Source organism: Populus euphratica, unplaced genomic scaffold, assembly GCF_000495115.2.
Source record: "Populus euphratica unplaced genomic scaffold, PopEup_1.0 scaffold241.1, whole genome shotgun sequence".
Lineage (NCBI taxonomy): Eukaryota > Viridiplantae > Streptophyta > Magnoliopsida > Malpighiales > Salicaceae > Populus > Populus euphratica.
Genome location: NW_011500067.1, coordinates 246,814 through 264,110, shown reverse-complemented (window position 1 = coordinate 264,110; position 17,297 = coordinate 246,814). Strand labels below are relative to the sequence as shown.

At 32.4% G+C, this 17,297-nt stretch overlaps 1 protein-coding gene and 1 non-coding gene across 3 annotated transcripts; both read right to left on the bottom strand.

Moving 5' to 3' along the window:
• Positions 1 to 688: 688 nt before the first annotated feature.
• On the bottom strand, positions 689 to 7,108 carry LOC105108269 (uncharacterized). Of its 2 annotated transcripts, none has more exons than XM_011002517.1 (12): positions 6,863 to 7,108; positions 6,256 to 6,461; positions 6,040 to 6,128; positions 5,855 to 5,957; positions 5,529 to 5,734; positions 4,675 to 5,444; positions 4,382 to 4,594; positions 4,206 to 4,293; positions 3,142 to 3,251; positions 1,986 to 2,094; positions 1,765 to 1,872; positions 689 to 1,168 (listed from the first exon to the last, which is right to left on the bottom strand). In XM_011002517.1, the coding sequence occupies exons 1-12, from the start codon at positions 6,992 to 6,994 to the stop codon at positions 1,041 to 1,043; spliced, it is 2,262 nt and encodes a 753-aa protein (XP_011000819.1). In that variant the 5' UTR covers positions 6,995 to 7,108; the 3' UTR covers positions 689 to 1,040. The 2 variants fall into 2 exon arrangements, with proteins under 2 accessions (XP_011000819.1, XP_011000820.1); XM_011002518.1 differs by having other exon boundaries at positions 5,556 to 5,734; positions 6,863 to 7,107.
• A 105-nt stretch (positions 7,109 to 7,213) lies between these two features.
• TRNAS-AGA (transfer RNA serine (anticodon AGA)) lies at positions 7,214 to 7,295 on the bottom strand. The gene has a single exon. It is a non-coding gene; the product is annotated as a tRNA-Ser (tRNA).
• Positions 7,296 to 17,297: the final 10,002 nt, after the last annotated feature.

The window sequence follows — 17,297 nt, the reverse complement described above, 5'->3', positions numbered from 1 at the left end:
TTTTGGCAAATCAATTGAATAGCATCATGGTGATTTTACCGGCTAAATAACTAGCACCTAAACACGCATATAATTCAAGAAATGTAAAAAATGATTGCAAAAACAGTGCCAGATGCATCATATGTTTAACTCCAAGACATCGCCAGTGTCTCGGATTGTGTGAAGACGACAGTCAGGCTCCATAGAGGATACGAGTAATGGAGAAAATAACATCTAGTAGCGGGTTAAATGGGCTCTTAATAACACGAATAAAACCCAGTTTTGGTCACCCAAAAGCGTAAAACATTCTGCTACGCAAATTAACTGATGTCGCTTGTTCTTACAAAAACATGTCTTGCCTACCAGATGTTCACGCGAAGCATCAGCACGTCACACAAGTGTTGTGACAGTAGAGTTCGATCAGATTGCAGCATGCTCTGAATCCAAGAAATCTCATTTTGGTCTAGAATCATTGCAGAATAGGCCACAAGCTGCGATTTAATACAAACGGCTTGGACTCCTAGTATGCACAGGCCACTCGTTCTTGTGAGACGATCATTTCAATGGAATGCGGTGTTCCATGTGTGAGAATATGCCCTCGGCCAAATCACACATCTCGCACATAATCCATATTGCAGAATTGCAATAGTATACTTGCTGCCTCGTCACACTATTCAAATATTGTGACAGTTGATACCTCTCGCACTCAAAACTGAAAGCACGTCTAGATAGAAGGGTCACTTCAAAATTGAACATGATATAATCCCGCGGACTACATATCATCAAAGTTAATGCCTGGTACTACATCGTGCAGCTTTATATAGAAAATGCGATTCACTAATAAAAACAAAAATTACACAAGATGTGTACGATATCCTTCAACACCAACATCATGAACATTCATGCTAGCCATGTAATTGGGAGGTATATTAGCAGGGTAATAAGGAAGTGATGAAACAGAATCAATAGCAGCGTGGACAAGTTTCATAGAAGCATGGCCTTGCCAATGATTTTTCCTATAAAAGTTATCCTTACAGGCCATAATACCTGATCAAACTATCTCAATGCAGAGCAGCTAGTTCAACCAAATCCTTGTATTCATCAGAGACATAAGACTTCACCTTCAGAGCACGTTTTCCTTTATCATTTCCTGGAGACTCGTACTTGATCCCAATTACAGTAGCCAAACCTGCAATATATATTGATCAACAAATTATGAGAGACACCATGGTAGTTTTGTATGAAAAGGATTCTGAAGAAATCAAACAAAGTTTCACTGTCCATTTCTTTTTTAACAGCTCATGCAGCTGTAACTTTCTATTAAAGAAGCAAAACGTCTTCAAAAATAATTACAAGTCTATAAATCAGTTATCATGTCATGCTAAAAGAAATTGCATCATCGTAACCAATATGTTTATTATCCCTTGAAAAAAAGTCACTTTCTCAGCAGACGATGATTTATAATGATGGCCTACAAAATTAATGAATTATTAGTTCATTTTTGGATAGTGGGCTTGGCTGAAGTGCTTCCATTGAAATTCTTTATCAAAGACAGGCGATGTTTCTTCATACATTAGAAAGCCATCAAAACACAATCCATCAAAGAAACAATTTGTTGAACAAATTAGCACTAAATAGCTTTCAATACAGTCCATCTAGAGAAACAATTTGTTAAACAGATTACCACTAAAAGCTTTCACTACAGTCCAACTAAATGCGACACTATATCATGTCAAAACAAATTCCTTGCAAATCCAAATGCACATAAGAAGGTATGGTACTCACTCCCATGAATGCGGCCATATAAAAACCTTTCCCCTTTCCAATACTCCAAAGGTCTTGATCTAATCCTGGTGCTTCGCCTCAGTCCTGTTTCCCATGATGTACCAGAAGCTATGCAAACAACATATATCAAGTTATCAACACAATAACTTTGAGATTTAAAAAAGAAAAAAGAAAAAAAAGAGAGAGCCCAATGATGGAAAGTTTGACGCAATAGCGAGCACCTGCAAGGCTATGCCTCTTAGAGAGGGATCCATTCTTGCGTCCTTTGGCTCTATGAGATCTTGCTCTGGCTTGTTTATTTAATGATACCACAGCAGGTTCCTCAACTGTCTGCTCCACAAGATAAATAACAAATTTCAAGAGAAACTTCAAGCAGAAGAACATGAGCCCTTCCCTAATCGTTAAAATACCACCAGGACCTATATAATGATTATGTGTGTGTGTGTTGGGGGGGGAGGGGGGGTGCAGGCCTGGGTGAGTAGTCTGGTGTCAGTGTTCCTGTTCAAAAGAGAGTATGAATGATTCCCAAACCGCATGATTCATTTCATTGACCAGAACTTGAACTACTACCTATGGATTTCTTCAATTAACAGAAGCTTTTATTGTTCACAAGCTTCTATAGTTGCTTAAACATTAATAAACATATCTGTATAGTTTAAGCTAAGGCAGATCTTCCACACACGTGATATGATAGTATGACATCAATAAGTACAGTATTTTAGTCACATGCAAAAAAATGTCAGACAGCTCGTCATATGGACATAACAATATCTCAATCATTAGAATTTCATTCTTCTAGAACATACAGGACTATATTGAGTAACACATTCAAATGTTGCTCGTCAGTTTAGACCACTTCTGCTAATAGACCAGATGCTGATGAACTTCAACCTTAAACCATCAATGCATGCCAATTTGATACCCACTATGAGCTGAAGATTGACCATCAGTGCCAAACATGTTTTAAATAATTGCCACTGTGGACTAGAGATTGAGAAGCATGCTTTACCTATGTAAATCCAACCCTGAATTTCCTTTATTAGACATCAATAACATTACCTAATTGCAGAATTAAACCTGAAAATTGGAACATTAGTTCACACTATTTGAAACTTTTCATTTCAAAGACACATCTTTAGGACACCATAAAGAGTTCTTTCATAAAAATAGATGGTACAAATTAACCACAAAGAATAAAGGACAAGAATAAAACACTACAGAAGGCAAAATAAGAAATAAAAAGAACAAGTGCTCTTCCTGCTATGTTAAACCATAATCTCTAGATCAATTAATGTCATGGATGCATGACATAACCAAAATCTTAAACAAGCAAGAGCAGCAAATTAAATAAAATGATGAACAAGAAGAAATATAAACCTCATCCTGATGCTCTGGACAATTGTCTTTGGTTTGTTCTAGGCCACTGTCTTGGGTTTCGGGGCAACCATCCATTGCATGGTCTTCAACAACTGCAGGACTTAATTGTTCTGCCATAAAAATAGGATAAAAAAAATGAATGGACACAATAAGTTACAGTAATCGATCATGTAAATGACAAGAGAAAGAAATCAGCCTCCTAACAGTTTTTTGGTTTGGTGCTAACACATCTCAAACTAGGGTCCCTAGTAGCATTGAAACTTGTGAAATCTTAGTAAATATCTAATCAATTGATAACTCAAGTAAGCAGGGATTCATTTAGCAAACATTTTTATTTTTCTTCACAAGTGAAAAATATATTTATCATTTTAAATCTTCCTTCTGTTCCAGGTAATCTGAAATGCAAATCATTTGCCTTAAACTAACTGAAATGGTGTTATATATAACTAATTTGCATCTCCATAGTTAAGAACATAATGCAGTTGTTTGATTGTTCAAAGATATGGTGAATTTAATCTTCACTCACTCCTAGTATATGACACACACATACGCACGCATGCATGCAAAAAGAAAAAAAAGCACAAGTGTAGGATTCTAGGGTAGGGTAAAACAATCACACATGATTGTCATTGAATAAACCAGCAATTGAAAATATGACCTGGATGGCCTTCAAGGAGCCATTCAGGGGCCTTGAGGAAGAATACAATTGTGAAATATGCGCTCGGATTGTATGATTGTGCCTTTTTATAGGGTAGACAAAGGATGAAGTTATAAAAGACACTAATTTAAGTGGTGCATGCTTCGAAACACATTTAAATGTTTTTGCTTTCTTATAACCATTAAGAAGCATGTCTACTTTTCAGAACAGGCGCTTCATGCAAAATCATAAGGAAAGGCTATATCCAAATCCCTCTGGAAGCCGACTTCAAATGTGGCATAAACAGATAATAATCTTATGGCCTCAGATATAAACTAACACCAACCTACACTTTAAGCAATTATTATTTTGCCAGTTGCATCTGACCAGTAAATTTCACATAGAAAACAGAAAGAAATTGCCATACCAAACTGATCCTGTGCTTTGTTCAAAAATTCCATGGTTGTGTCATCAGGCTGGGTAGAATCCACAGCTTTCTGCTGAATATCTTCCACCTAAATTGCAGAACCTCAGAAAGTGAGATCCTGATAGTTTTACGAAAAAGAAAATGGAAAAACATAAACTAGAAAAGAGGAAACTCACCATGTCCTCCAGTTCATTTGGCCTGTTTGTTTGAATATCCGCATCACCACCAAGCTGACTTAAATTATTATCTATTACCCCATTATCCACACCAGGGTTGCCACTCTCCACCTCAGCACTAGATTTGCTACAGAAAACATCACTACTAGGACCAAGACTAATCAAATTGTCATTCAGAGATTTATCTACTGTTTTATGCTGCATATCCTCCACCTGCATTGCAGATCCTCACAAGGTAAGATCCTGATCAAGAGTATTAAGATAATGCAAATGCTATTGACGAGGAAACTCACCATGTCCTCCACTGCATTTGGCTCTTTTGTTTGAATATCCATATCACCACCAAGCTGACTTGAATTCTCATCTATGATGACCTTATCCGCACCAACATCTCTATTCTCCACCTCAGCACTAGACCTGCTAGGACAACCATCACTAGCAGAAACAGGACTAGTCAAGTTGTCATTTAGAGATTTGTCTATTTGAGTTCCAGAATCTCCACTAGCCACGTGAGCTGGTCTAGTATTACCAGCTGTAGTGTCATCTTCTTCAATTATTAGAGACTTCAACAGGCTCAGGTCATTTTCAATGTCAACTGGATCAGAGGAATTGTTGATATTTTTAAGTGAAGAAGCATTTGTTTCTGGTGACTGATCAACATCAAAAACTGAAAATGGATCAGTTGGTGGATTTGACTGCAGTATGCGTTTCCTCAATAATGCTAGTGAAGCCAATGGACTTTTTGGTGGAGTGGGCGAACCAAAACTACAAGAAGAATTTCCTGTGATTTGTTGCCTCATAGGAGTTATAGTCCTTCTCGGTAAATTATGTATGTCTGATAATACATTCCTAGGCTTTGGCAAATTCCCCCCCAAAGCATTCAAACTGGTCTTTTGCACATTCAGCAATTCAGGGAGGCTCAACTTCTCTAGGTCAAGTGACTTGACCTGCAAGCAGTCCCGTAACAAAGTGACTGCTCCATCCCCATCAAGCTCTTCATAATCACGAGAAAGCAACTCATCTAGAAGTTTATCAACCCTTTTCTCAGCCTTGGCCATTGAACCTACATGGGAATAAAGAATGCAGGATTTTGTATTGTAGATCATAACTTCAAAGACAAGAGAGAATCAATCTAGAGTTGATCAACCTTGTTCCTCAACAAGAAGCCACTCACCAGCTATTCCTGATTCTTCTGGGGCAAGATTTGTTGATTCCCTTAGTTCTGATGCAACATCTGGACTGAATGTTTCTTGTTGTGATCCAGGATTAGCTGGACTATGAATCTTCTCCATAAAGGTTTCCTGGGAGGACATGGTTGGATAAAGATGTTGATATTTAGCTGTCCTAGATCTCCTGAAATGTAGAAAAAAATTGTGTGATATGGCCAAGCTAAAAATAAAAATTGAATACAAACAGAAATGGTGAGGCAATAGAATGCTGTTTATATAACCAAGAAATAACAATTACTCTCACCCAGGCATTCCAGGTCGACGATGGCGTGGAGCCATTGATGGCCTAGATTGATTCGAACCAATTGAAACACGACCTGTCTGCTTTGCCATTTCTTTTTTAGCATCTGAACAACAATCATCATGTCATGAGCTATTCTTCCAATACAACAACAACTACAACAACAACAAAAAAAATGCGCTGGTGACCTTCAAGCCTTTCAAAAGCCAAGAAAAATTGCTCCGGGTCTTTCAGGCTATCAATATCCAAAGTTGGTTCCAAATTCACAGTAGGTTGACTGTCAAATCAGGACATAATAATTATATTTAGTACTGAGTAAAACCACCTCTAATGTAAATTAAAAACCATCAATAAGATCCTTCTACTTTTCACTCTATATTCTTAGAGATGTATACAGGCCTTACCTTGAATTAGGAAACAAGGAAAACCGAGCACGCTTGCGCCCTAAACCTGGCCTTCGTGCCCGGGGACTTTCTGCATCCTTCTGAGCAACAACTTCACTTTTATCTTCAGGCATTACCCCACTTGGCAAGTCGGCATTGGTAGGTTCTGGAGTAGCATCTAAAATACTTCTCGCCTGCTCTATAAGTTTATCCGGATTTTTGACCGGCTGCAAATCAACCGTGTCATCATTAAGTTAGTGAACCTTCAAGCTTATAAAATAAAAATAAAAATAAAAATGGAGGAAATAATGAAAATCAAACTTCAAAATCATAAAACCCTAGAACCTGAGGCTAGAAATCTTTTTTATGTGAAAAGTGAAAAGGAAGATAGCATGAAGAAAAATAATCAATTAAATAAAGAAGCCACGTCTCTTTGGGCTAAAAAATGAAGAAAACCTTATACACAGGCGCGTTCACTTCAAACTCAAACGAGTAGTACAAGAAGAACAATTTGTAAAAATAGAGGACAGATTGTTTAAAAAACAAACGTGAAACGGTAAAAAATGAGCTAAATATTCAGAGGAAAGTGAAGAAAAATCCCTTGGAAAAAGGGGAAAGAGGGGGATACCAGGGATTTGAGGAGATTGTGGGCGGAGAGAAGATCATCGGGATCATGAGTAGGCTTAGGAAGAGAGCCTAATGTTCTTCGGAAGAGAGACAATCCGCTGTATCCCTGCAGCGGATCCTCCAATTCCATCATTTAAAAAAAAATGAAATAGCAGAGAGTAGAGGAAGAAACGGGGAAAAAACCGGCTGTTGTTTTAAGTTGGGGGATTCGAAAAAACGCAGCGAGCGGGATGGATGGATTGGGTGTTTATACCACGGCACTGTAGCCTTTTCGTTTTAGGCAAAATAAAATTATCTTAAAAAGACACGTGTCCCAAGAATTTTGGTTAAAGCAAAAGAGAAATATAAAATCCGTGAACGGCAGGATTCGAACCTGCGCGGGCAGAGCCCACATGATTTCTAGTCATGCCCGATAACCACTCCGGCACGCCCACTGCACCACGTCTGATCTAAATTAAATAATAATAAGCTAAACGAACTGAACTTCATTGCCCGCCTTTACGTCTAAATTAAATAATAATAACCTAAACGAACTGAACTTCATTGCCCGCCTTGCATATCCTGAATGTGTCGTTTTTGGCATGCTGCAGGCATAGCTTGTTTCGCTCCATCCCTCTGTGCTTTACTGAATATTTGATCATATATCTGGGTTTGTTTATAGTTTTCTTTCTGTTAAGAACTGCAGGAATCATCTTAAGAATACTAGTTACTCCTGCTGTCTTTACTGGATTAGAAATATCAGTGCTTGATTTGATTCCTTATCAGTTCCTGAGGGTTATGACTCGTTTCTGGTTATAGACATACAGGGTGTTTTAAGTGGGGAAAGTGAAAAGGAGCTTAAGACGATGAAAAGAGGCCAATATTAGGTACATTTATTCAAGAAAATTACAGGGTAAGGTGTTTTGGGGTGCTTTTTAAAAGTACTTTTTAAAACAAAAATTGAATTTATTTTTAAATTAATATATTTTTGATGTTTTTAAATTATTTTAATATATTAATCTAAAAATATTTTAAAAAAAATTATTAACATACTTTTTTGAAAAATTAAAAAAAAAATTATTAACATACTTTTTTGAATAAAAAATATTTTAAAAAATAATTACAATTATACTTTCAAACACACTATAATATAAAAAATTACTTTTAATAGATCAATTATATAAATTATTCTAGATTAATTTTCATGATAAACTCTTTATCTAATCAAAATCAATCAACTCAACAAACCTAGTTAAAAGACTTTTCTTAACTTTTAAAACAAAATAAGTTTTAATTATTATTTTTTAAATGAAAATATTGAAATAAAATCTTTTTAATTGACCAATTTACACTCCTATAAGAGGTACGTAAAAAGCATATTCCAGGAACATAAATAATAGTTTTATTATAATAATAATAATAATGGTTTTTTAAAACGTTCTATCTCCATCTTTTAATTAATTTGATAACTTCACAACAATTAATTTCAACCATTGGCTTTCAATAAAAACAAAAACATCATAAAAATAAGAGAAATATAGAGAAAGAGAGTATAGAGGATTTTAATCAAATGGAATCCGTTCACAAAATCAACTAAGATTGCCATCAAATGTAAGCACTTGTGGGGAGTTAATAGATATAAAAAATACACAACTTTTATCGAAGAACTTGCGAGATATATGAATTTGAAATTTTAGATCTTAAAACTAGAAAATTGATTTTTTATTTTGTTTGGTTGTTTTTCATGTATCTTTGCATCCAAAACTAGCCTAAAAATGATTTGACCTGGTGGCTAATGTACAAAGCCAAATTTCATATGGATCGCGGAAAATAAAAACAGATAATATATTATTTATATAAATGACATTGTATTTGCCTCTTTAGATCTATGTATTGAGGTTGCATCTTAGACAAGCAAATGAGTTTGGTTATAAACCCAAGTTTTATCATTATTATTATTATTATTATCATCATTATCATCATTAATAATTTTATTTTTAATAAAATGTTATTTATCACTCCATCAAATATAAATCTAATGAAATTTAAAGAACCCCTTTTTGCCCATTTTCCCATCAATTATTAGTGTTATATTTTTTTAGAAAACGATGATGATTTTCTTTCTTATATATGCATTTTGCTTCTATCTTGTGAAACGATGTAGTTTTGTGGGGTTTTTTTGGCTTCAATTCTTGCTATTGTTCTCTTCACTACTACAAGGTAAATAACAAAGTGAGTAATTATTGGTTTTGTGAGGATTTTTTTTTTTAAGTTTTAGTTTTATCATGACATGTGCAATTACACAATGAGAGACTAGATAAATGACTCGGGTTTCGTTGGTTTTTTTTTTTTTTTGAGAATTGATGAAGCTTTATTAAGAAAAAATCAAGTCAAATAACACCCCTTAATAGAGCAAACGTAGATTTGAAGTTTTGAGGTGGGCAAAGAGAAGGCAAATTAAATATTACAGTACACTGGGGTGAAAATTAAGCATGAGAGTGCATGTAACATGAGAAGCTAGTTAAGTGCAATTTAGAAAGGGCAAAATTGTGGTCAAGGATTAAAGAGATAAGTGTTGGTTGTGGCTGCCTGAAAATTCCATCGTAAAAGTATGTGGCGCACGAGAAAATATAGATTTAAAGTTAAGAAAAGTCACCCCATAGTGGAATGAGCTATTGAAGCGTGAACTTGATATTTATAAGTGGGCATATATGTGAGCAAAACAAGTCGGCAAACATGGAAGAGAAACACTTTTTACAGTAAAAAGAAGAAGAGAAACTGGCCTATGGTGTGCTGGTTCAGTATTAAACATCAGTTTCCGTCTTGCTTTGGCTGGTAGGATATGTTGGTGAATTGGCTAGATCTCTGATGAAGGCGTAGCAATTGAGCCAGGAGTTGTTGCATGTTGTGGGACAATGTTCAATGGAGTGAAAGGGCGGGGCGCAGGTGGTGTTGCAGAGCTTTATGAGGCAACAGTAATGTCTAATGTGACGTGTTTCAGATGTTTTTGCTGTCGGGGAAGCTCGTTGATGTCATCTTCGAAGACATCATTGAATATGTTTGAGATGACTATTTCGTATTAATTATTGCAAGCTCTGAATGAACCACATCTCAGCTGAAATCCAGGTTTTGTTGAGCTTGGCTGCCATCGAAGGGGTAATGGTAGAAGGATCTTTGAATCCTCTATCGTGCACATAATGATGCGTCATTGAACCAAATAAATTTTCAGCAGCTTTACCAACTTGCAGGTTGGACACCTTGGATAGCATCACCCCTTGAATATATCAAAATCAGCAATGGTTGCTCTACAGGTGAAACTCTCATTCTGCTTAATGATGCGTCATTGAACCAAAGAAATCTTCAGCAGCTTTACCAACCAGAAGAAAGTTAGCCACACCCTCCCTATTTGTAACAGCACATTCCCCATTCGAAACCTATATGAATGTATAGATAATTAGTGAGGAAGAAAAGGCTAGTCGACATGAAATATAATCAAATGAATCAAGCAATATGTAATGCAAGAGGTTGCTCACCGTAGGACTGGACTGGCAAAGAAGTTATAGCATTGTGCTCAATGCACATGTAAATTTTGACTCGACCACTTAGTTTTTAATTGCAGGTTTGACAACTTGGATAGCATCATCCCTTGAATATATCAAAATCAACAATGGTTGTTGCTCTACGGGTGAACCTCTCATCCTACTTGATGCAAGAAGATGTTAATTCCTTGTCTGATAAAATCAGTAAGGAAATTGGCAAAGCGTAAGCAACTTGACCTGAGAAGTAAAAACATATATACATATGTTCATAGGGATTAATGCACAGGATATCCCTGATTGTTCCCCAATTCTCATTAATCTGCACCCCAAGCGGTAGGACAACATTTGAAGATTAAGGGAGCTGATGTCTTTCAATAGGGATTTTAACACGAAACAAATAGAAGAACAAGTAGACAAACAAAAGCAACAACATGAATGCAGAAGCCAATCACCAGAACAATTGCCTAGAGGAAGCCAAAAACACAGTAAAAAAACCAGAGGAAAAAAGGAAAGGCTACAAATGACAAATAAGAGGAAATCCGAGGGGAAAAAATGCTATATACTAGCTCACCAAAAGACACCCATTGTTTCCCAGCGTAGCATAAAGATTAATTTGGAGAAGACACCAACCCAATAACCCAGACCACAAATGTCCCCATCACTGGAGGCAAGTAAGTGATGGTAAAAGCCAAGGAACCAGTAATTGGAATAGGAATAGGAAAGCCAACCAAACCAGAAATGAAAAGAACCCTCAACGACTGGTAATATCCAAACGAAACCAGAATTTGGGCAAAAGAGGACAGGAAACAAATAGCCAAGCCAACTCATCCCAGAACAACGACATGTCTAATCCCAGGAAACCAAAGCATGATCACCTAGCAAATAGAACAAAGCATGACCACACCACAAGTGGGGTGGGCATTAAATGTACAATGATGGCACACACACTAACCAAATAAGGATGAGGCCCACCAGATCCTCATAATTTACAGACACATGCCTTGGACACCCAGAAACAGGCGCGCCATAGAGACTGCAACAGACAGAACCAATTAACGCCGAGGAGCAAGCCACGATAGCACCCGATCGAAGACTTCTGCCAAGCATCAACGCCGAGGAGCAAGCCACGATAGCACCAATTAACGCGAGATAAATGCTGATAAAGGAAGAACAACGAAAAGCACTGCTTGAATCCACAGTGGATTCACTCACAAGCCACTTAGTTTTTTTTTTTTAAATGCATAAAGTCATGTAAAAGAGAAAATATGATAAAAGAGATGAAGTAGACTTATCAAACATCTTAAGAATTTCACACGCATAACAAACTAATAATGGGCTCTTCATCCAAATGAGTAGTGATTCAAGGGATGTTTGCAAGGATTCGCCTTTATTTATTTTAGTTATATATATAGTCATAAAATCTTGTTTAATATCTTAAGAAATTAAACATTATAAAAATTTTAAAAAAAACTTATTTGTGGTTACAAAATTCTAGATAACTATTTAGTTTTCATTTATCAAAATACAATAATAATTTACTCATCATAGAAAAAATTCAAATAAAAATATAATTAAGAATTGATTATTAAAAAAGTAATTCTTCTACCAAGACAACAATAATAAAGCATCAAATTATATGAAACCTTGATAACTTTTAAAAAAATTCAATTGAAAGTTGTAAGATAAAAATATACAACTTAGACACTATAATAAAATTTAACTTAAAATGAAATTTAAGGTGAATTAACCTATTATTGATCTTTTTTTTATTTTTCAAAAAATCTTAATAAAAATATACTATATCATCTTAAACTGAAACCTAAAAAATGAGATTTCTTTTGATTTAATTTAAAATATATAACTTACTTTAATTACTAGATAATTTTATACATTACAACGTGATATTTATAATTTGTTGCTAGTTTGTCACTAATGTTTGTCACCTATATTATGCTGAGGTGAATTTTTTTTTTAACCTTCAAAAAAATATAAAAGTATTAGAAAGTTAAAATTTTAATAAATATTAACCAAAATACTTTAAAAATACTTAAGTTGTGACATATTGGATGCCATACTTTTTTTACATATAAAAAAAATATATTGAGAAAGCGGCATGTTGAATCAACTTAGACCAATCTGGTTAGCTTGCAACACCTGTATTATGAAATGTGAAATTATGATAAAATTATAAAAATCATATCAAAACAAGTTAGAAAACTCAATTAACACTCCTAAAAAAAATCTATTAGAAATTACCTAGTTCATTGCAGATAAAACTAAAATATATTGCTAATAAAAATCAATAATAGAATTAGCAATCAATAACATCAAAGCAAATTGTAGATGTTAATTGCTCAACAACATGTTATCAAGTGTTGATTTTTTAGCAATAACTTGTTTATTGTGGAAATTACATTGCTAATTGGATAAATCAATAACGAATTTTCATTGCAGATCAACAACTATAATTTTATTGATGATATGTTGTTAATCAGCAATGTAAAATTTGTTGTTAATCAGCAATAGAAATTTTGTTGCTAATCCATTGTTGATTTGTTCAATAAATATTTTTTAAAACATGAATTTTTTAAATTATTTTTTCCTATTTATTGAATTTTTTATAATTATGCTTGGATATTTAAAAAAATAGTAGAAAATATATAAGAGCATAAATTAATACTAGAAATTATTTTATCAATAATAATAAGTGAAATAAAAATAAATTTCATAATAAATTCCAAAACCATGTTAAACTTACATCAATATAGATAAAGTCACAATTTAATAAATATGTTATATCATAGAGGTGGTGATGGAAGCAAATTAAGACAATGTTGATTATCATAAGGTAAGACCAGTATATGATGATCAAGACCTAAATCAATAAACTGGTATAAACAGGAGATACATGAGTGTCATCATTAGTGGAGCCACATGTAATGGCATAAATAAAACCACAGGTGTTGACATATCTTGGTCTATAATTGATGCTCAAGATTGATATCCCATGTTACTAAAAAAAATTTTTGATAAAAATCATCTCTTATTGTCATGATAAAATATAATCATCTCTTTTTTTTTAATTTTTTTTTCAATGCCTAAATTAATGAACTAAAAGGTGATGATTCCGTTATGTAGGATTGTGATAAAGTACTCGTATTAACTATGGATTTTGTCATACTAGGTAATTTTTTTTTCAATGCCTGAATTAATGAACTAAAAGGTGATGATTCGTTATGTAGGATTGTGATAAAGCACTTGTATTAACTATGGATTTTGTCATACTAGGTGCATCATATATTCTATTATTTGTAATTCCTTATATAGCTACACACCAAGTTGTTCCATCAAATGAAGGATAATTTTATTGATCAGTTCCATATATGAAAATCATCTTCTTTTTTATAATTCTATTGCAATAAAATTAAATATAATAATAAATTTATTTTAACTTTAAATAATAATTAAATTATATAAAAAATTACTAGCAACAACTTTTTTAGACTTCTTATCTATAAAGGTTTCAAGTTACCTGACACTCTGATGCAACACTGAAAACATATCATCTCATTTAAGTTCTTTTCCACCTGTCTTTTTTTGCTATCAATCAAAAATTATATATTAGAAAATATAAACATAAAAATTTCAAGTCCATTATAACAAATAAAAAAAATCCTTACCAGGCTAGCTCAATATGATGCTAATGATATTGTACCTCTAGAATGAGTGCTTATTTTATCATATGTTTCAATTAGCTTATTATTCCTTACACATTTTAATCGCTTTTAAAATTATAGGGTGAGCCGCATATATTTAATCATTTGATTCCAATTATCATTATTTATCCAAACTGAATCTTTATTAATGCAATTAATAATATTCATTGTATTTTTATTCAGTATAGCTCTCTTACAAGCTCGTGTTAACTATTAGTTCAAAGCAATTCTAATATTATCTTCTCAAATCTTACGAATAATTGGTTTATCATCCTTATAAAAATGTATATTTTTTCCACCAAAGAAACAAAGAAAAAGCTTAACATGGTTATTAACTAGCCTTTACAATTACAATACATAGACAAACAGTAGCTAAAAAGATGAACAAAAAATATTGTTAAAATAATAACTTTTTAACTACATCAAAAATAATTACAGATGATTACGATAGTAGAAGGATAAGTTACAATGACGAACTTGAAGGATCCAATATGTATAATCCAAAAACTTGGCAAATAAGTAATGTGATATAAAGGGTTCAAAAACTTGAAATTAAAAAAAAAACACGATGAGTAAGAGTATTAGTGTTAAAAAATTAAAACAATAAATTAATAATATTACTTTAACTAGAAGGAAGATACATAGTAATAAATAAATAATAGAAGTAAATATCAGATTGCAACCTTAAATTTAAGATTTTTCTTGATATGCTCTAACAAGTACAAACTACAAATCATAAATTGAGTGCTATCATTTTGTTTTAGGGAATTTCAAAATCCAATAATTGATTTATTAATATTTAATGCCTATTAGAATTAGTACCGAGTAAAATGATTCAACAAGTATAGATCTTTCTTTGTTATTATATGCAATTATGTCTACTAAGACAATAGCTGAACATATATTTATATGTAAACAATGTGCCTTTTATAAGCCTATAAATTATCTTCAGATTTGAGGTTTTAACATTGCGACCACAAATTCAAAACATTATAGGGTGTATATCTCCAAAACTTAAAAAAATTATAAATGTATATTGAAGTTTCATCATTTACAATCTCAAATCACTAAATAAAGTATGTATTTCTGATCTTAATATATAATAAGTTGAGAAGAGTAATAAATGGGCTTTCATTATAAAATTCATATGAAGTGTAAAAAATTCTTCATGCTTTTCATTTATAAGGTTGATATTATTAGTTTCTACATCAAAAACTTTGAAAAACATTAGAGATGCAAATGCCTATTGTTGGTACACAAATTCATTAGTTATCTATCTTGTTGATATAATAATCATTGCATGCAATTATAATTAGAAATTTAAATTCTCAATTTTCTTTATTTGTTGGAGCATGTAAATTACATAAGTCAAACTATAACTATGAAATTAACTATTATAAACATTAGTAAACTAAGTTACACTTTTTCACTACTTTATCTATATCAGCATCAAATACTAATCATCCAACTTTTATTTTTCCATTCAACACAAAGCCCACCTCTCTATCTTTATATATTTGTTTTTCACCAACCCCACTTCAACTCTAGCTAGTGAATGAGCTTAATATAAAATACATCATTTATCTACCTTGTTTTAGACTTTTGTTAGCTAATAAAACTTACAAAGATAAAGGACATTACATTAAGAATTAAAAACATTAGCATGTGACAACAACTATATTTAACAAACAATTTGCAATATATCAACAAAATTATTCTTGTCATCGATAAAATTAGTTAATAAAACAATATATATTCTCTCTAAATTACAAACACAATCTCTCAAACATGAGTTTCTAGTTATACCTGCTATCTTGTTGCACTAAATTTGTTCCTTATAAGATGAAACCTTTGGAAGCACATATTCACCGGAGAAGAAATTAAAAAAAAAACAAATAATATTTTTTAAAAAGAACATCTTGGGAGCACATATTCACAAAGAAGAAATTAAGAAAGTGAAAAACAGAGAAGAAATTAAAAAAAAAGACAGATAATGTTTTTAAAAAAGAACGTCTTGGGAGCACACAAAGAAGAAATTAAGAAAGTGAAAAAGATAGGGTTTTTGGAGAAGAAAGAAAGGGACATATATGAGGTTTAGAGTTTTTTAAGAGAATAAAAGGTTTTTCTCATGAGATTGATACATGTCTACGTGAGTTTTTTTTTCAAGGTATACATGCACTAATTCATTATTAACACGTTGTTATTATTATTATTATTATTATTTACGTGAGTTTTTTTTTCAAGGTATACATGCACCAATTCATTATTAACACGTTATTATTATTATTATTATTATTATTATTAGTATTATAAAAGTGTAATTCTAATCTTTTCTTTTTTAAAAACAATGAATTTTTTCATTATAAATTTCATGTTATCATGTTAGCAATAGAAAATTCGTTGTTGATTCATAATATATTAATTTTTCTTAGTAGTTGATTTTACATTGCTAACATTTAACATATATATAATATGTTACTAATTTATTGCTAAATCAACATCTGAAAGATTTTGTTGCTAACATCTAATGTTAGTGACCCTTATTTTGGTAATGTATAGTGAACCAAATATTAAAGATTGAAATAAAAAAAATTTAAAAGGTGTAAAAACAACTACCAACATCTTTTTTTTTAATTATTATTAATATTAATTAAAAGATCAAATTGCTTCTAAGACCAATGATTATAATTAAAAAACCAATATAAAATTACAAATAGGTTTATGAAGTCAAACTTTAAAAGTTTTTATTTCAGGGACAATAGAATAACTACACGGTGCGTGCTTTGAAAAGTGAAATTTCAAATAAAAAGGACAATAGAATAACTACACGGTGCTTTGAAAAGTGAAATTTCAAATAAAAAAACACCAAAATATAAAACTTGAATAGTAGCTTTCTAGTATTGGCAATAATTTGATTGTAACACAAAAGTTCCAATAAAAATACCATGGCTTCTGATAATTTTGTTCAACCTTCCATTCCATTATTTGATGGTTATTATGATTATTTGAGCATGTTAATGAAAAAATTTTAAAATCAAAGGAGTATTGATAAATTATTTCTCAAGAAATAATTGAACCATTATTTGGATCAATAATAACGGATGTGCAGAGAATAGAAGGAAAGTGAAATAATTGAAAGGTTTCATAATAGATAATATCTTTTCCAATCAATTGACTAATCAATCTTGAAAACCATTATTAA

Coding starts and splice junctions, on each gene's coding strand:
- LOC105108269 (XM_011002517.1), bottom strand. CDS start 6,994: ATGATGGAATTGGAGGATCCGCTGCAGGGATACAGCGGATTGTCTCTC. Junction 5,735..5,854: donor CGTCGACCTGGAATGCCTGG/GTGAGAGTAATT, acceptor TCTACATTTCAG/GAGATCTAGGACAGCTAAAT. Junction 2,095..3,141: donor GTCCAGAGCATCAGGATGAG/GTTTATATTTCT, acceptor CTTGTGGAGCAG/ACAGTTGAGGAACCTGCTGT.